The sequence below is a fragment of the Symphodus melops genome (assembly GCF_947650265.1).
Source record: "Symphodus melops genome assembly, chromosome: 7".
In the NCBI taxonomy this organism is placed as follows: Eukaryota; Metazoa; Chordata; class Actinopteri; order Labriformes; family Labridae; genus Symphodus; species Symphodus melops.
Window position 1 is genome coordinate 10,080,011 of NC_136697.1, and position 19,834 is coordinate 10,099,844.

Here is a 19,834-nt window from a genome sequence, read left to right on the forward strand (position 1 = left end):
GTGATGATGATGAAGGGGTTCTTGGTAATGAGGATGGAGAAGCGGCCTGTCAATTAGAGTTAGTCTAATTTTAGAACAGTAGAGTGTGAAGGAGGGAGAGACCAATAAGACACAATGATCCACACACCTTACTGTATGCACCTTACATTTGCATCACTCACTTTCATAAACACTAGATTTAATACAGCCCATCTATAATTATGGCATTTTTAATAGATGCCATTTTGGCTTGTTGGTTGAATCAGGGTTTTTTACACACATTTTCACGTTTCACGAGATAAGCAGAGGAAAATATATTAAACTGCTATCATTATTTGTAGGTAAAAATGATGCACTGTTGGATGTGCAAGGATCAGAAGTTTGAAGGGCCATTTTATGTAGTGTCAGTGTAAAGTGTACATACGGAGGATAAAAATATATATATGTATACTATATATACTATAAACAATTTAATGTACATGTTCAAAAGTGTCAAGGAGGCAATAAGAAAATCTTTTATCTAAGCACCTGCCATTCATGAGCAGTGGAAGCTATTTTCTGTCTTCAGATATTTTTATCTGTTTTTGCAATACAACGACAAGAAGTGTGTCCACATGTATTTCTCCCCTTTAACATCAACCAGGTCTCATCAGGAGTCAGTCCAGGGCTGTAGGTAAATGGGCGTTGCGGTGTGAAGCTCGCCCGGGGTGACTCGCAGGCCGTTGCCATGGCAGTGGGAGGTGACGACCGCAGAGTTTCTTCCATCGTGCCCGCTGCAGCCGGCCCTGCAGCACCTACATCTGCTCCAACAGTGATCAACTCTTTCTCTCTCTCTCTCTCTCTCTCTCTCTCTCTCTCTCTCTCTCTCTCTCTCTCTCTCTCTCTCTCTCTCTCTCTCTCTCTCTCACACACACACACACACACACCAAATCAGCTTTATAGTTAGGCTGTAATCTTGCAAATTATACAGACAGATATTCACAGGCAGAAGGATAACTGCTGATGGAACAGATAATGAGAAGTGACACGTATTTCACCATCAAATCTCTCATTCAAGACCCAAATGAAGTGTGGATGTGATGAGATGGTGAAAAAGGCAGCAGAAACAGAGAGTCGGTGCAAAGTATAGAGGTAGCATGGGAGAAAAAAAAAGACACTGTATGAAGTGACTGCTTCTGCCCTTTCTATTTCATCCTCTTTTACAAGCTGCACTGCCTCCCCTGGCCTGATGAATATTTGATGGGCATTTGCTGCTTCATCTGCATGCTTTACAACTCAGCTCAGTACAACCGCAACAGTGAAGAGACTGCTGTCCCAAAACTTTTTCACCAATGCTCCCTGTTCTCCCAGAGGTTGCTTAAGGGTTTCCTCAGAGAAAAGCAAAGAGTTGACAAAAAAAAGACCTGTTTGAAAAAGTCTGTCCTCTGTGGTGCTTTATTTCTGTCTTCTGCACATGCAAGGAGATGTTTTGAACTAAAGCAAGTAGAGCTGCCTTTAGAGTGGAGATAACCAGGGCTAAAGAGAAATGTTTCACTGTTCTTTTATTTTAAATGTCTGCATTCAAACATTAACTGGTCAAGCATTAATTACCAGTTATCATAAAATTAAGACAAAAATTAAATTCCCACTGAGGCTCACGACAACTGGATTGGATCAAAAATGATCAACATCCAGTCAAGATCATTGATTGTATAAAAAGATGGATGTTGTCTTTGTGATATCACCCATTCATGTATGAAGAGGATTTCTGAAGCACAATGTCACTATATTGGAAATACTATCTAACATAATTATTAATCAGTGTGATCAGTGTGCAAAGAGGTGAAGCTGAGGCGGGCCGAAATGAAGAACGACAACTTTGTTAAAAAATAAAGAAAAAAATCTTTGTTTTAAGTTTTATGTTTCAAACCCCCTGAAATGGCCAAACAAATTTTATTTCATACTACAATGTAGGACTAGAAATACTAGGGAGGGATTAATCGGTGATGTTGATTGCTATTTACAGAAGCACATTGAAATAGGCTCGGTAACTAGAACTCCAGCAGAACTGCAGTGAGAGGAACAGGAAAATCTTAAGGTTAGCGTACATTGGATGCTAACCTGCAAGCTCGCTCATAGGTCATGGGAGAATTACAACTATGGAGGTGACAATGAAAACAATTAGAAAGTATCGAATTGGATTAAAAAATCATGTATTTTTAATGTCAAGTATACTTTAATGTTTATTATCTCACTTATACTCACTTATCAGAGCCACTCTGAGTCAATCAAACTTGTTTTATGGAGATGTGAAACAGAATCAGGTCATCATGTTTTAAAGAAGAGAAATGATCGAGTTCAGAGGAATGATTCTTTCATTTTAGTGTAAATTTCACCCCAGTAGCATTTGTCACCCGGTTAAATGTCATCGCTCCAGCTGACAGCAGCCTGATGAAGATAAAGAACACTGCTCGCAAACTGTGTTACCTTTAGCTGGTACTGTCTCTCAAAGGAAGAGAAGTCTAATGCTGCTAAAAAGAAATATATTTCATTTACTATCATAACTATCATAACATTGTTCAATGGTCTGAATGTGTGGGGTAACTGTGAAAAAAAACAAAACAAATATAACTGTACTTAACAAATGCAGGTAAAAATGTGCCTGTTTATGTACAGCTGTGTTTCCCTATGCACACACGGTAAGAATACAATAAGCACTGAATCCCAAGCCAAACAGGAACAGACATTCTCCCTACTATGAGATATCTTGCTGAACTTTTCTCATTCTACAGTAAATGCACAAATTTAGAACATAATTAACAGAGCCAGACCGGTTAATCAGCCAGACCGTATAGTATCGGGCCCATATGAGTTTATCACTTGACAGTTTGTATCACCTAGTTTAATTGCAGATGTGCGAGAATTATTCACCAATGAAAAAGCATTTCATTTGAGTATCATTGTATTAGACGAGCACTTGTCTTTCTGGCTGTCACCAGCAGAGGGTGCTGTATGGATTACAACAAGCATGAGCCCTCTCCAGAATGTCAAACTGTGAAACATGTACATGACCTGTTAAGCCTAGTTTATACTTCTGCTTTGTAAACCCGACGCCGTCATTGAGCATTCATAGTTTTGCATCGAGGGAACGCGTTTCTCTGCAATTCACCGCCAAGCCGCTAGGGCGACGAAGGAGACGTTTGCGGAGGTGGTCTGTCTGACAACTAAACCAATTAAGGCTGAAAGCGGGTGAATTTAACACACTTGTTAGCTCAATGAGGAACCTGGAAGAATGTAAATAGGCCGATTTTCTTCGCCGTATACAGCCTTGTAATATTTCCGTTGTGACCGAAAAAGTAACTGCCTGAAATGACGTTCTGAGTGGATCAATCACAGTCCTTGCAGTTCGCGTTGAGACAAGGCGTAGTCAGAATTTTTTGGAGGTGTGCATCGGGCCGCCACTGTGTAGGGTTAGCATAAAGGTCCACGTCAACCATGTAGCTACGACGTTGACACAACGCAGAAGTATACATTAGGCTTTGCTTTCCAGTTGAGTGACCATCTTGTCTTCATTATATATTTTTTCTACAAGTGTTTGATAATCAGCTCAATAAACATGTTTATCTATTAATCTGTCTTAATGAATGAACATACATTAGGTCTAAGAACAATAGTGGCCTTTATATCGGTACTGAATTTTTTACTCTTCTCAATATCGGCCAAAAAAAATCCCATATTGGTCGAGCCCTAATAAATAGGTGCTTCATCTAAGTGGCGCCAACAAGATGCATCATTCAGCACATTAACAAGGTCACATGATCTTCAAAACATCTTTGCAGATGTATGTTGGAGTTGTAAGTTGCCGATTGACAGACAGACAAACAAAACAAACCTCTCAGAGAGCAAAGCGAATCACTGAGTTATGAATCAATGATTTAACAGGACAGATAGATGGATGGAGTGAGTGTCAAACTGGGAGATCGTTACATTCCAGCAGCAGATGGTCCAGACTTGGCCCAAATTTACACAGTAAATGTGGGAATGGCCACACATTAGAAGACAGCTGTGACAGGACAGATCAAAACACACCAAAAAGAAAATAAAAAGAATTAACATAAATATCGGTATAATATAAATACAACACACAGCATATAACAAGGGTAAACATGATTTAGGCCTACTATGCAGATAGGTAGTAAAGGTTGAAAAATGCAAACACACATTTACAGAGCCGCCCCGAAGTCAGCTTAAAAAAGGAATGTTTTCCTGTTCTCTGGATTTTAATTGCAACACTGTAGGCAAGGTTTACAAATCCGTGGGCAGATTACAAATCCAAAAGCATGGTTAATGAACTGCACACAGATTAGTGAACCCAGAGTACAGATTTACACATGGATCTTTTTTTCTGCACTGACTCCAAGGGGGTTCTGAATATTTCTCTCCCAAAATACATGAAGCAGAAGAGGAAGTGTTGGATTAAATCTGTTGGCTGTTTGGCATTTCTAATGCAGTTAGCATCATCACCAAAGATTAAAAAAAATACTCAGTATTGCTGTTAGTTAACATGCTAATTCCTTTGGATGTTAATCATAAGTGATCCCTTAACAATCCCTTCAGGTTTTAGAATAAGTTCAATACTGTTTCCAACAAATGTAAAACTTATATCATTAAATTCTGCTATGGGTGAGGTTTAAATTTAACAGCAGATGTGACTCAATTAAATCATATCTTTTTTCCAATTACCGCCTGATCACTGCATCACTGTGTTACAAATGTGCAACCCAGGTGGGTTATAATTAGAGAGCAGATGTTTCAGACAGACAATCGGAGTTGTCCTGTTGGTGTCAGATAACATGAACATTGCAATGTTGTTAATAAGACTCACTGGTAGAGGTAGCAGGCTGGTGTGTGGCTCAGGAGTGCGAACATGAGACCAGGTGTTGATAGAGACTTTGCAGATGAATGTTGAAGACTTCATCAAAATGTGACAGGCATGAGCGGTGTGTAAGAACAATAAAATATGCAAAGCTCCAACTGTAAATCACAACATTAACTGAAGCAATCATTGTGTGTGTGTGTGGGGGGGGGGGGGGGGGGGGGGGGGGGGGGTGCATTCGTTTTCAAGATATCCTGGCTTCCTTCACATTGAGATCTGCCAAGCTCATCCGCATTATCCCCTCAGATGTGTGAGAGCCCATCTGACTGCACTCACCTGTCCTGTGTGTCATGGTAAAGGTACTGAGGAATGAGAAACAGCACAAGTGAACACAGTAAGACTTCAGAAAATAAACATGTCAGTGGCCATGAATAAGATAAAGGACCAGACAAATTTAAACTGAATCGTGTTGTTACATTGTTTAGTAAGTTGACAGATATGTGATTGCTGTTTCTGGCCTGGCTGTCTGATTTCGCTTTACATACTACACGTGTGTGTGTTTGATGGATCCCTCATGACTTGTCTTTTTGCTATGCAAGCAAAGAAGCCTAGTACAAGTGAACAGACAGGTATGAAATCAGCCTGTCAAGAAAGAGAAGATAAGGATTTTTAGTAAAACCTGACACTTCAGGGCTACATTTGTTAAAACTTAATTTTAAAAATATACATAAAGCTATCGTTGTTCATATCACCGAAAACATACAAGTTGGAGTTCCACCAGTCTGGTGTCTCGTAGTAGTCCATTGATAAATGAATAGAAAGGCAATGTGTGTGTTAGTCAAACTTAAAGCGCTTTGTAAACCATTTTTAGCTTTGATATGAAATAGACTGAGATCAAGAATGATGGTGCCATCTTTTGCTTCAATGACTCAGTACAGGATGTATGAACTTCATGTGGTTTTATCTGGCATTAATATGATATCACTGTTCTAAAGCGTCTCACGTGTGATTTAACACTAACACTATTTGCATTAGATCAAAGTATCCAAAGAGTCCAAACAAGGTTACAATGTGTATGGTTAGAAATGCATGTGTAGAAATGTCTAGAAACATTTTTTTCCCTTTAAAGCCCTTTACTGAACTTTTTTTGGTCCTCACACATAATCTAAGATGTCATCATTTAGAGTGGTGGTGCCTGAAGTAGTGGGCATACTCTTAATTTTTACCCAATTTTTCCCTGATACTCACGAGACTCTTCTTGTATTAAGTTGCTGTGTACTAGTCAAGTAGAGACAGAATAGGGAGGGTCACCATCCTAGGAATTGCAGCATCCTACTGAATACTCAATCACAATCCAGCCCCTTATGCTACTGGACAAACTGACAAGCATGCAGGTGGACCCCCTCCTGGTGACTTGGATCTCCAGCTATACTCACTGACAGACCGCAGTACACGGATGAAGGACATCGCGTCTGACATCTCTTGCTTTAGTAGCACAGGGGCCCCTCTTCTATTCACTCTGTACACCTCAGACTTCAGCTACAACTCTGAAACCAGAAGTTTGCTGATGACACAGCCATCAGGAGTATTGAAGCCTGGTGAGGGACTTTGTTATCTGGACCCATACAAATCACCTGCAGCTCAACACCTCAAAACCAAAGAGCTAATCATAGACTCTGGGAAGTCCATACCATGCCCTCAAGCTAGGACGTGGAGGGGGCTGATGTGGAGGTTGTGGGTGCCTACGATACCTCTGGGTGTAAATCGCTGAAAAGCTGGATGAAGCAAGAAACACAGACCATCTGTACAGAAAAGGTAGACTGCATTTTTTGAGGAGGCTGTGATCCTTCAACATCTGTAGGAAACTCCTGTGGATGTTCTGTCAGTGTGGTCGCCAGCGTCCTTTTCCACTCAGTGGTGTGCTAGAGGGGCAGCACATAAAAGAGGGACTCCTCCAGACTGGACAAGCTGAACAGGCGGGTCGCCTATTTTTTGAAAATAAAAGGTTAATGGACTTGAGCTTGTATATCACATTTGTAGTCTTCTGACAACTCAAAGTGCTTTTACACTATGTTACACCTACCCTTTCACACACTGATGTCAGTGGTTGCTATGTGGTGAGACCATCACATGCTACTGGCGAAGCAGCAGGAGCAATTTTGGTTTAAGTGTCTTGCTCAAGGACGCATTGGACATGTTGCTGCAGGAGCTGGGGATCAAACCCCCAACCTTTCAACTACTAACTGAGCCACAGACTCTCACTGAAAAAGAAACAAGCAAAACAATACTGACATACACTAAATATTAAACAATCAGGTAAATGGTTACTGTTCCAATTGAAATTTCATAAAATAATATCAAAGTAAAGGCTCTGTTGTACATAATCAACCACTTTTCTTTCTCACTGAATGAGATTTTTATTTCTGAGTGACACACAAAACCATTCTTCATGTCTTTGCTGCCATCTAGAGGTTTCCTGTCTACAGCTTACATTGCCAAACAGACATACCCGGTTCTTCTCTAAAATAATGTATCTGTACGTTGAGTTATAATGCCTGAATCCATCATTATGTCCTTGGGTGTATTTCATACAAATATATACAGTAAGCCTACCTCGCTGTACTGTTTTCAGCGAAGAGATATTTTTTCAAGCAGTGACATTAGTGCGATAATAAGATGTGTCAAGTCCCTTTAGTGGGAATAAACCATTATTATTACCAAGTTTTGTTCCCTCCTGGTACTCTATGAAATCTCATGTATTTTTTTCAAATACATTAAAAGTTAAAAAGGTTGAGTTTGTATCCTATAACAATCATTTTTGTCACCGCATAAAATACAAAATAACTTTTGACTTTCCCCAATGGGTCGTTTCAATTCCGATATTTCCGACTGCACCCAAACGTTGCATAATTTGAACGTGACGACGAAGGACGTGAACGCATCAGCTAACACTTCGCTCTGAACAACCGACAAGTTACACAAGGTAAGAACTGTTTTGTTTTTTTTCTAATGTTTGACCTTTTATGTTTGACAATCGTGTCCCACTTTTCAGCGACGTTTGTCGTGGTCATGGAAACGGTTGTTAAGCGTACATGTCAGTTAACGCCGTAGCAACACCTGCTGTTGCTGGCAATGCTAATAGCTGCAAGCTAACGTGAGGTTACCAACTTTGAACTGATATTTAGTCCAGATATGTTGTAAAAGACATTTTAAAGGCATGTTAAGAAAGACAACAGGGTGACACAGCATTTTCTAATTGTACAACAACAGCAGCCCAAGGTAATGTACATTTTGGGGTCATCTCGTATCTTTACTACATTATTACTCATCAAACATATGATGTAAGGGAGGAGGAGGACTCCGCAACAAGCCCTCTTCTGGAGAGCTGTTCATGTGAAGATTGACCTTTTCCTGACTTTTGTATACTTTCAAAAACAACAAGACTTTAAGGTACACTAGCTGATAGCATTGCTTGTTCACTCATCTTTAATTGTAGCACTCAAATTTGTACGTTTTTTTTGTTGTTTTTTTTTTGTAATTTCAGAGACAGTATATTTCAGGGTTTGCCTCATGGATTCTCCGAGGCACTCTAGAAATGCCAACCTGAACCGAGAGCCAAAGAGCAACCAGAAGCAGTCATCCGCTCCTCGCCAGAAAGATGCCTACGCCAGGCTTCTGAGCCAGCACAGCAGCAGCAAGTTCAGTCAGTATATGGAACAATATGCAAGGGAAACATCTTTCCAAAGAGAAGGAATTGGACTGAACACACAAGCCCAGAGTGACCGGCTGAATATACCACAGCGAAAGAGGGACCAAGCGCCGTGTGATTTCTCAGATTCGAGTGACTTCTCCCCCTCGTCCATAAAAAGCAAAGGAGAGGAAAGTTCACTGTCTTTGTACATGGAGAAATTGAGCAGCCGCAGTGGTTTGCAGGACTGTGAGAGGAAGCAGGGTGTGTCTGACAGACAGCAACGGGGACAGAGAAGAGACACCGCCACCAGTCAAGATGGAGACATCGACTCTGGCGAGGAACTCATCTCTTTAAAACCCAATGACTTGAAAAAACAGCAGAAACAGCAGAAGAAAAATAAAGGCTCCAGGGAGCCCGACTCGTTTGTTGGACAGACCCAGTCCCAGACGACAGCGAGTACAAGTGGACAGGAGCAAGAGAAGACCACAAAGTCAAAGAAGAAAAGTCAGCCGAAGCACCAAGAAGAGGATAAAGTCAGAGAAGAGCCATCAAAATCTGAGGTTGACCCTCAGACGACAAGGCCAAAGTCCCCTCATGGCAGAGACAAAAAACCACAGCAGTCTAGAGGTAACTGCTGGGTTAGGTTTTATCTGCTGTGATAGTGTTGTTTGGATACTCTTGATCATTTATGCTTGACTAAATTAATCCGTGAAATTTATTTTAGCTCCTAGTGCCAACTCCCCTGCCGACAAGCGTAAGAACAAAGGAGGTAGAGGGTCAAAGAAACAAGTGTTTGAGCCCTACATGACGCTCGAGGAGGTTTCCCACGGCCTTAAAAGAGGAGAGCTCATTCAGGTACAAGTCCAGCGTGACAGGTCCTTAGACTGTATTAATAATATCCACAAGGTTACTTTGACTAGGGGGTCAAACTACATGGGTGTAAGTTTCTTACCATTACAATGTAAAGAAATACCTCTGTCTTGGTCTCCTTTACAAACCCTCTTAAACCTCCATATTTAGATAAATGTTAAAGTGACATTAGTATTTTATTTCAGAAGTAAATGACAAAGTATACTGTTGCATATGTTTCTAATGTCTCTGTACTTTGTTCGCAGGGTCAGTTAAGAATCAACCCGAAGAAATTCCATGAAGCTTTCATCCCGTCTCCCGTAAGTTTGAGGGCTGAGTCAGACGCATTGAAGCAGCTTGTTGCTAACATTTCTCATGTGTCCTGTTAAACAAATGTAAATGTGTGATTTCAGTGTTTTGGCATGTACTCTATCCGTGAAAGTCCTGAAAAAGTTTAGAAGCAACATTTAAAGAGACAGAAACTCTTTTTTATGTTTTTCAGGATGACACCTGGGATATATTCCTCGACGGGATTGTAGTCCGTAACAGAGCGCTGAATGGAGACGTGGTGGTGGTGCAAATCCTCCCTCGAGAGCAGTGGAAGGTAGACGACGTTAACGACCACATTTCTTCAACTTCAACATCAGCTTTTCAACGTTTTCTGTTTTTTGGGGGTTTTTTTAATCACTACAGAATCCGAGTATTGCGTGCATCAGCAGGTTATAAATTCTCTGTGCGTGTCCTTTTTTAGGTTGTGAGGTCGGACACTGACTGTGAGGGCAGCAGTGAGTCAGAGACCCAAAGAGACTGTACAGTGCAGAGGAAAAGCGCACAACGCACCCCCAGGCCTGGCGTAGACCCGGGCAGCGACCGCGAGGAACCAATCAGAAAAGTTCAGAACGCCACTCTCACTGACGCAGGTACTGTAGCAGAGTGTCAAGAACATAGAAACACTTGCATTCAGTATTACAAATTCAAATGTGCCTGACTGGTTTGTATAGAAGAGTATTAGTTTAACGAATCAGTGTGAATCTGTCCTGTCATCTGGTGGAAACAGGGGAACCTTTGGAAGACCCCTCAACCCAAAGATCCAATGGGGAAATTCTCCAAAAGACGGCTAAAGTGAGTTTTTTGATTGTTTGTTGTGCTGCAGATTGTTCTTATCCCCAAATCATCACCTAGCTGAAAATAACCACTCAATCATTGGTGTTTCCTGCCAAGCTACACTGCCATGGTTCTACGTGTTAGCAATATGTAAAGGCGAGATAGTTAAGTTAAACAAATAGTCTGGATATCGTATATTATTTCCAGTCTAAATCACAACTTAAACCATGTGTTTTGAAACACAACAAAAACATTCAAATTGTTCAGCTGGTTAATAATAAAACTGAGAAACTTAGAGTTACTAATGAGCTTTTATTTAAGAAAAATAGTGTGCAGAAAACAATATGCTAAGATCACAAAGTTGCCACCTGTTCATTTGGTTTGCTTGTGCTCAGGACATTTTTTCTCCCCACGCTTCTTTTTGTATACCAGGTGGTGTACATCGTTGAGAAGAAACACTCCAGAGCTGTGACAGGCTTCCTCAAATTCCTGCCAGATAAACCTTTTGCCATGTTCTCCCCTGTTGACCACCGGGTACCACGGATTAACATCCCCCTCGTCGACTGTCCCGAAAACTTTAGCTCCCGCCCAGGCGACTACGCAAACACTCTGTTTATATGTCGGATCACCAACTGGGCAGCTGACAGCAACTTCGCGGAAGGGTGAGTGTTAAAATGCAAACGTCACAAGGTCACAACAGTGGAGCAAGCAACCAGACTCTGCTTCTCGATGTCTCCTCCAGTCAGCTCGCTAAGACGCTGGGTCAAGCTGGAGAGATCGAGCCGGAGACGGAGGGCATCCTGACGGAGTACGATGTGGATTGTTCTGAGTTCTCAGACGAGGTGTTGGACTGCCTGCCCAAAAACCTGCCCTGGAGCATTCCACCCGAGGAGATGAGCAACAGGAAAGATCTGAGGTACGGCTTTACTCTTTGTACTTTTAAATTTGTTGCAATTGCTCGACTTGCATTGGCAGCAATTATATGTACTGTACAACTTCTTTATTCAGATCATGATTGATACGGTACAATTTTATCTCATGTAGATCGGAGTGTATCTTCACTATCGACCCTGCGACAGCCAGAGACCTGGATGATGCTCTGTCCTGTAAACAACTCCCTGACGGTAAACAACCTCTGTCATGGATCTCGAGGATGACGACTTCTGGTCACAGATATTGACTTAGATGTTTTGGTAACTGTCTCTTTAACACAGGTAACTTTGAGCTGGGCGTCCACATTGCTGATGTGAGTTATTTTGTGGAGGAGGGCAATGCTCTGGATAACATCGCCAGCAGAAGAGCAACGAGTGTGTACCTGGTTCAAAAGGTCAGAGTTCCTATGTATAATCCCCCCACACATCTACTGTCTTTTTGTATCAGTTATCAGAACTTTGACGGAGCCCTTTTGATGCACAAACCTTTCCTCATGTTCACGCTTCCCTCACCAGGTGATCCCCATGCTGCCCAGGCTGCTGTGTGAGGAGCTGTGCAGTCTGAATCCTCTCACTGACAGACTCACCTTCTCTGTCATTTGGAAAATCACACCAGAGGGAAAGGTATGGACCTGTTAGAGCTGTCCATGTCGGGGTTTTTTTGTCTCGGTTATAAGTAAACTGAATGAGCTTTAAGTTGAAAGGGGAGATCAGTCCTGTTTAAGGCCCCGTGTCCATCTCGCGTTTTTTTTCCCCGGGCAGAAAAGCGCCGACTGTGCGCTCGCATTCAGCGGTTTGTGTGCTGAGAGAAAAGGCGCTGCACGTCAGCCCTGTCTCCATGACAACAGTTTGTTTACAACCACCGCTGTATGAACAACACAGCTCCGTTACTTTTTACTGCATGTTTTATTATATTTGATTGTTTTTTTCCCTTTACTCTGAGCATTAATCAGACTATTGTTGCCCTTCGGCTTTGTCTGGATGGTGAGCTTCACAATGACGGCCCCGTTAACACGACTCCAATCTGACACGGAGCGAGCAATATGTGGGTACAACACGATCCGTAGGAGACAAAAATACAGAGAATATCACCGAAACATTTACCAGCAACGTCAAGTGTCTGCCCAGTCCGCTCCCACAAACAGAACTTCCTGTCTTTGTTGTGATCATTTTTCTCTTTTCACTGTTCAATCAGTAACAGTTTAGGATAAACTGAAACGGCCGAAACCAACTTCTCCTCCACTGTTTTTGGTTGCCATGGTGACAAGTACCGGCCTTTCAACCTTGTGATTGATTCGTTGAAGGAAAAAAAAGCGCTGGTGACGTCAGCAGCGCCTTTTTGAAAAGTTGAAAGGTTTTTAACTTGATCGCACGGAGCGGCCGCACGTAAACGGCAGAGCGCTCGTTAAAAAGACGCCGGGCGCTGCGCCTTTCATCCAGGCGGCCGCTTTCTGCTGAAAACGCCCTCTACCCGTTAAAACAACTGCTAGATAGACACAGGTCCTGAGGCACACATTTGACACATATCTTTGAAAAGTTAGCTGCTTCCTGTGTAATATGTTGAGACGTGCCGACATTGACACTACTGCGTGTAGCCGCCATTATCACACTTTACACAGAACTTTGTGGTTATCTTCACTGGTCTCACGATTTGATTCATTCAGGTTACATCAAACGAAAGCCTTCAAGTAAAGAGGAGAGCACGGTCTGATAGTTGATGTAATTTAGCAGGAAATGTCCGTCGATGCTCCGGGTGGTTATTGAATCCCCTCGCCTTCCATCCCTCCTTCCAGATCCTCAGTGAGTGGTTCGGCCGCTCAGTCATTCGCTCCTGCGTGAAGCTGAGTTACGACCACGCCCAGAGCATGATCGAGGCGCCTGAGAAGATGTTCTCTGCTGAGGAGCTGCCTCCTGTAGACCCTGAGCACCCCATCGATGAGATCCATCAGGCTGTGCTCAACCTGCACTCGATCGCCAAGAACCTCCGAGCTCAGCGCTTCTCAGGGGGAGCTCTGAGGCTGGATCAGGTTGGTCTGTGCGTGCGTGCGTGTGTCTGTGTGAGAGAGATGGAGCAGGAAGGAACTGTCTCATAAAAAGCATCAGGCTGGAGAAAATCTCCAGAAGGAGTGATTTCAGTTTATCATCTTTAGATACAAATGAATCTGTGACACCTTTCAAAAAACTGATGACTGCAATTCAAATGTGTAAACTTAATAATGGCTGAGTCATCATTTTAACAATTCAGTTCATTCTGTGAGCTCTTTGTTGATCTGGGTTTCTTTGACTCGTGCTCTAATCTGTGCGGCTGCTAACGATGGTTTCAGCTTTTAGAGTTGGTCAAAAAACATTTATTGAGTATAATTGAGCTAGCTGAGGCGATATGTCGTCCCAATTTTTATAATGAATGTTAAAACCCAGATTATTAGATCCACTGTGTTTCTTGTTTTTAATTTAGTTGAAACTGTCCTTCACCCTGGACAAAGAGACCATGATGCCTCAAGGCTGCTATGTTTACCAGTACAAAGACAGCAACAAGTGAGTAACAGACCCGTGTCACCGACAGGCCTGCCTCTGTATCTCAACTCTTCCAAAACCAACAAGTGTTTCACGTGTTTGCATGTTCAGGTCAAACATCAACATCCTAGTGTTAGTTAGATAGTGAGTAGAGTCAGAAATCAGGGACAGACTGGCATTCAGAGAAGGAGGCACAGGTCAGATTCGATCCCAGGCCGCCCGTTTGGAGGAGAACAGCCTCCATACACACTAACCACTGCACCCCAAGTTAATTTTATAGAATGACATTTTCTATATAGCACCAGATCACAACTGAAGTCATTTAAGGAATCCTTTTTTCCGACAGCTGTTGTTAAAAGAAAGGCACGAACACCAAGATGTGACATGTCAACCTGTTCCTACCTCACCGTTTCATTAACAAAGTTGTCCCACTAACCCGAAGTTCGACCTGGTCTCGTCTAAAAACATCAACATTGGAGGCGGGGTTTGTGTTGCATGACCTCCATAGTCCATTCAGGCGTCTCTGTTTGTCAACTTAACGACAGAGCAACTGTGCACGTATGTGTAAACATGTCAAAGGTCCAGTTAGCAACGTTAACACCAGCACTAGGTAGGTTACTTCTGCCATTGCACATATCTCATGTGAACAGTAGTGACAGCGTCGCACAGTGTGACGTCACCAGCTTGTCCCCCCCCCCCCTCCTCTACACGTCAACACGTCAACTCCTCATCCAGGAAGGAGTTTGTGTACGTACGAAAGGCCAAGAACGTCCGCCTATGGATGGATATCATGTCTGTGTTTTCCAGGTTGGTGGAGGAGTTCATGTTACTGGCCAACATTGCCACAGCCAACCACATCTACCGCAAGTTCCCCCAGCTGGCCATGCTCAGACGACACCCTCCACCCAAAGCGAAGATGGTGGATGAGCTGCAGGAGCTCTGCGAGCAGCTGGGCATCAGCATCGATCTGTCCTCGGCAGGAGCGCTGCACGTCAGTAACAGATCATGTGACCCGTTCAAAGACATAGAGACAAGTGGAAAAAAAAAATTCATCCGCAATAAGATTATCACAAACGAGTTCTAGATGTTCTTTAATGGTCAATACAATAATTAATCCCAGATTCACACATTTCCTTGTCTATTGAACGTTCTCTAGCCCTCTTACTTCATCACTCTAGGAAATAGTTTCATAGAACTTTAGTGGTTTACAAAATTGTATCAAGTATGTGGGTCTTTCCCTCGAATGTATCAGACATATTGTCTTCGTAATAATACCTTAAATCTCTTCCCTGCTCTGCTTTCCCAACATGCAGAAGACTCTCAACACTGCTCTCGGTGACGATGAGTACACGTCGGCCAGAAAGGAAGTCCTGACTCACATGTGCTCCAGACCCATGCAGGTTAGAGCTCAGCTCGACATTTATTAACGTGTGTTGTCTTTCGTCAACTCAGGTCTTCAACAGTTGAATGATTGTGTCTCCGTGTTTTCCCAGATGGCGTTGTACTTCTGTTCAGGTGGTCTCAAAGACGAGAAGTTGTTTAAACACTACGCCCTCAACGTTCCTCTCTACACTCACTTCACGTCACCTATCAGACGCTTCGCTGACATCGTCGTCCATCGGCTGCTGGCTTCTTCTCTGAGTGCGTACCTTCCTTACCAAAGCCACTGAAACACACACACACACACACACACACACACACACAGAGCAGTGTGCTCTCTATGTTTGGAACAGTGATGCTGTTGATCAGAGAGAACAAAGCAGCCTCAGATCACTCGTTCAGTAAACCTGTTGATTTTTGCCTTTGTGTGTCTTCACTGAGGAGTCCTCTCTGACCCTCCTCTGTGCGTCTCACAGTTTAATGCTTGTGATCATAACATGCGCCTCTTTGTGCAGAGTGTGGACCTCATTTGGGGCTGTCGTCAGAACAAGTCCAAAAACAGGCAGCACAATGTAACGACAGGAAAACGATGTCAAAGAGAGTCCAGGAGCTGAGCTCGGAGCTTTTCTTTGGAGTGTTTGTGAAGGTTGGTGTCTCAGGAGTCGGTCAGGCTGAAACTAATGTTATTCTGATGGTCGTGATTCAATGATTAGCTTGTACATCAAATGCTTAATGAACTTTTACACACACGTTGAAAGATGTATTTATCTCATAAAGAAAGGTAAGTGTTTCACTGATCATCCTAAGCGTCATATATAAACCTTCTTCTGTGTCCTCTGCCCCAGAAAGCATCGTGTAGATATAAAAGAAGTCTGTTTCTTGATGCTTATCCTGCATCATGTTGTTCCCGTGTTCACAGGAGTGCGGTCCTCTGGACTCTGAGGCCATGGTGATCGCTGTGCTGGATCAGTCCTTCGATGTGCTGGTTCTCCGATACGGAGTCCGGAAACGCATCTACTGCAAGGTCAGCTGCATGACACGCTCGGCAACAGGGAGGAGCTTCAGTCTTCATGCTAACATCTGTGACCGTGCACGCAGCACGGGTCGTGTTTGATGTGCTTTCAATATCCTCTTTTATGGTCTTTAACAGTTTCAGGCTTATTAGACATTACTATACTTGTATTGCATTAGCGTCATTCAACTTCAGTAACCTGAGTAACAATCACATCTTAAAGTTAGAAATGGTTTATTCAGGGGAGAGAAAATGAGGACGTTAGGAGTGTGAGGGTGTGGAAGTTTAGACCAAAAACAATCAGACAGGTGGTGTCGGACGTGGAGGGACATCTGAAACAGTTTCAAACTGGTTTGTTTCCACCTTCAGTCTGTTGCGGGCCTGGACTCGTTCCGCCATCGTAAGGTGGGGAAGAAATCTGAGCTGACTCTGGTGTGGACATCACAGGACCCAGAGAAACCTCCTGAGGAGCAGGTGAGAACCACGCATGCTGAAAGATCGTTCAGTCAAGCTTTTGTGTCCCAAGAAAACATTAACAGTCTCTTACAAGGCTAAATAATAATACTTTAACATCATATAAACTCGATGTATGACTGTATCCAAATATCTTGGGGATCATTAGCTTGATGTAGCTCTGTCCACATTTACAGTTTACATTGTTTCACACAATAAAACAACACTAAAGATACATTCGGATCACAGACATGTCGTACTTGTAGCAGCGAGCTGAGGGTGTGTGTGTGTTAAAGCTTATTGACAGACTGTGTGGTTTTTCAAAGGGATGTTTGTGTTCTCTCCAGGTCATTTCAATCTTCACACTAGTGGAGGTCCAGCTCAAAGCAGACGAGGCCCCGATGAAGTACAGCGCTGAGCTGAAGAGGCCCGAGGAGACCAGCTCCTAAGCATACCGTGCACAAACACCGCGATGGAAAAGCTGTCCTGTAGAAACGAGTCGTAGTTTGAAACCAGTATTACTGTACTGAGCAGTCACTTCACTTGAATCCCTGTTGCAGGGTTTGCTTTTTTTGTTTTTTTTGTTTTTAGCCGCTTACTACGCACATGTTCATAACTGCTGCCAACATCACATTTTTACGAATGGTTTCAAACTTTCTGTAAGGAGGGACTTAACTTCAGGGCGTAAAAGGCGAGCCGACTTTTATTCCTCAGAAATGAACGGAAACAATGACGTTAAAAATGGTCAACATTTATTTGGATATTCTTTGTGAATTGTATGAGCTGTAATTTAAAGCCAGTGGGTTAAAACATGTAAATACTGCTATCTCTATCCGAGCTTAGATATGCTGATTGAAGGGGGTCATGCCCCTTCAATGGATTTTCAAAGTAAAAGTAAAAGACTCTGGTCTAACAGTTAGGCAGCAAATAAGGTTGACTCTGCTGTAGACTTCAACTAGTGATAAATGTTGTGCTAAATCTAATTTGAAAACTGACTTTTAACACATCTACTTTTAGATGCATTACTTTTTTCAGACTCAAAACGTGTATAGACCCACATTTGTGTCTGACAGCAATAGGAAGAGAGTAAACTGCACTACTGAAGCTTATTTATGTGGCTTTTCGTTGCCATCATATAGGATTTAGAGAGGTTACATAGATCAGTAAACAAAGTGTTGCATTAGCTGCAGGGAAAAACAATAACATTTGAAACAATAAGTTATTGTTGTTCTATGCATGTTTAGACTTTTACTGTAGAAAGAGTTTCAGATTCTTCTGACTCATAAAAAGAGGAGACTCTTAATGTCACAGTGATGAAGTCGTTTAATGTAAACAGTTAAAAAGTGTCTCTCGTGGATATATTACCGTGTTGTAGTCTAATGTGAGGTACACTTTCTGTTTTTAGAGTGCCAATCAGGACACCTCTTAATAATATATATATCAACTCATTGTTACTGTTTTTAATCGAAAACGTGGGAATGACTTGAATGTGAATTGCTGCTGAAGTAGTTGGTGGCCTTGGATCTTAATGCGTTTTATTTTGGCTCATCTTTGAAGTGCTTCCAACTGTTCTTTCTGTGTTTGTTTTTTTTAATACTGGGACTTGATTTGTGCAGCGCAAATACTTTATGGACCTCACTAATATCAACTGTGAATTCAGCCGGGTGAAGATAAAAGCTAAATATCAGTGCTGCTGCACATTTTAACTGATTTGGCCTCCAATTTCTTACTTTAACTGAGTCAGAGTGCCTTTCTGTTTCTTACTCTCTCACATCTTAGTTTAACAGTTTTATAGAAAGTCAAACAGATTAGCAGCTCAATATGCAAGCCTTTCTTTTTCTTATGTTCGGATATGAAATCTATTTCTGTTGCCATGTTTCATGCTTATGTTAAACTCTTTAAGACGACTAGCTTCAATTTGGAGGTTATTTTTATTTCCAGGGACTGACTGCGTGCCATGAGCTGTAATTTAAACCAATAAGTGAAGAGCTTATGTTGTCATTGTAGGGTGTGGCTCCCCTGTTTGGATTGGAAAAATACTTCCTCCTATTTAAAACCATCGAAACAAAATTCCACTTTGTAGTCTCTGTCATTGTTTTTGTTGTTATAGCGTAACATGTAAGGTCAAAGTGCATTTGTTCTCAGCTTCACAACATACTGAGAAGTAGATGTCTATGTCTGTAGGAAAATAAACACATGAAGTCCATCAATCAGTCAAAGTTTGTTTCTTTAGCACATTTAAAACAACCATGGTTGACCAAAGTGCTCTAGAGGCAGACATCACACTATTAAAAAAAAAAACAATTAAAATACAATAAATAGGAGAATGAAATAAAAAGATGTCAAGTTCAGCTTGTATTAAAGGCCAGAGTTTGGGTTTTAGCAGTGATTTGAAATGTTCGATGGTTGGAGCAGTTCATGCATCAGGGGAAAACTCACGACTGTTTTTCTTCTTCTAGAAGGCTACTGACTATACACAGTTTTTATCATCTTGGGAGTGTCTCCTAATCAATCAACCATAAACACACCAGCATGCTAGAAGATATCGAGGCAGACTTTTGTCACGGCTGATGACCCCATCTTAATTAACGACACGTACTGTAAAGACACATCTACATGAAAGTAGGTAAAACGTCACACACTCCCAACTGTGTTTAGAGTGCCAATCTGACATCTGGGGTATATTTAAAGTAAACTTTGCACAAGTCTACAGGTAATATCTACATGACCGAAGCTTCTTTCCGTTATCGTTTTTACTTGGACAAAGCACAACTTCACTGTTGTAGGATCCCAACTGGGCAACATGATTCTTCTAGAGATGTCTCGGGCCTATCCATGAAACATCAAGGAGGATGTGCCCACCTGATGAAGCGATTACTCTTACCCCCCTTCAAGACATCAAGACCACACTTTCTCAAGTTCCAATTACTGTAAGAGGGATTATTACATCCAGTCCTATGAGCTCAACTATAGTGTTGACCTGTCTTTGGAACAGTAGCAGACACTGTTTACGAGAGTTTATATTTCCACTCTTTGACTACCTTTCAGAAAATTTCTTATCAGAG

At 42.1% G+C, this 19,834-nt stretch overlaps 1 protein-coding gene across 3 annotated transcripts; it reads left to right on the forward strand.

Moving 5' to 3' along the window:
- Nucleotides 1-7,710: 7,710 nt before the first annotated feature.
- On the forward strand, nucleotides 7,711-18,979 carry dis3l2 (DIS3 like 3'-5' exoribonuclease 2). Of its 3 annotated transcripts, none has more exons than XM_079348505.1 (21): nucleotides 7,711-7,817; nucleotides 8,379-9,152; nucleotides 9,250-9,380; nucleotides 9,641-9,694; nucleotides 9,877-9,978; nucleotides 10,126-10,294; nucleotides 10,432-10,496; nucleotides 10,911-11,140; nucleotides 11,221-11,394; nucleotides 11,523-11,602; nucleotides 11,693-11,805; nucleotides 11,927-12,034; nucleotides 13,204-13,437; nucleotides 13,866-13,945; nucleotides 14,732-14,915; nucleotides 15,238-15,324; nucleotides 15,418-15,565; nucleotides 15,820-15,950; nucleotides 16,224-16,328; nucleotides 16,686-16,790; nucleotides 17,117-18,979. In XM_079348505.1, the coding sequence occupies exons 2-21, from the start codon at nucleotides 8,405-8,407 to the stop codon at nucleotides 17,216-17,218; spliced, it is 3,150 nt and encodes a 1,049-aa protein (XP_079204631.1). In that variant the 5' UTR covers nucleotides 7,711-7,817; nucleotides 8,379-8,404; the 3' UTR covers nucleotides 17,219-18,979. The 3 variants fall into 3 exon arrangements, with proteins under 3 accessions (XP_079204631.1, XP_079204630.1, XP_079204632.1); XM_079348504.1 differs by lacking the exon at nucleotides 7,711-7,817 and adding an exon at nucleotides 7,904-8,113; XM_079348506.1 differs by lacking the exon at nucleotides 7,711-7,817 and adding an exon at nucleotides 8,178-8,284.
- Nucleotides 18,980-19,834: the final 855 nt, after the last annotated feature.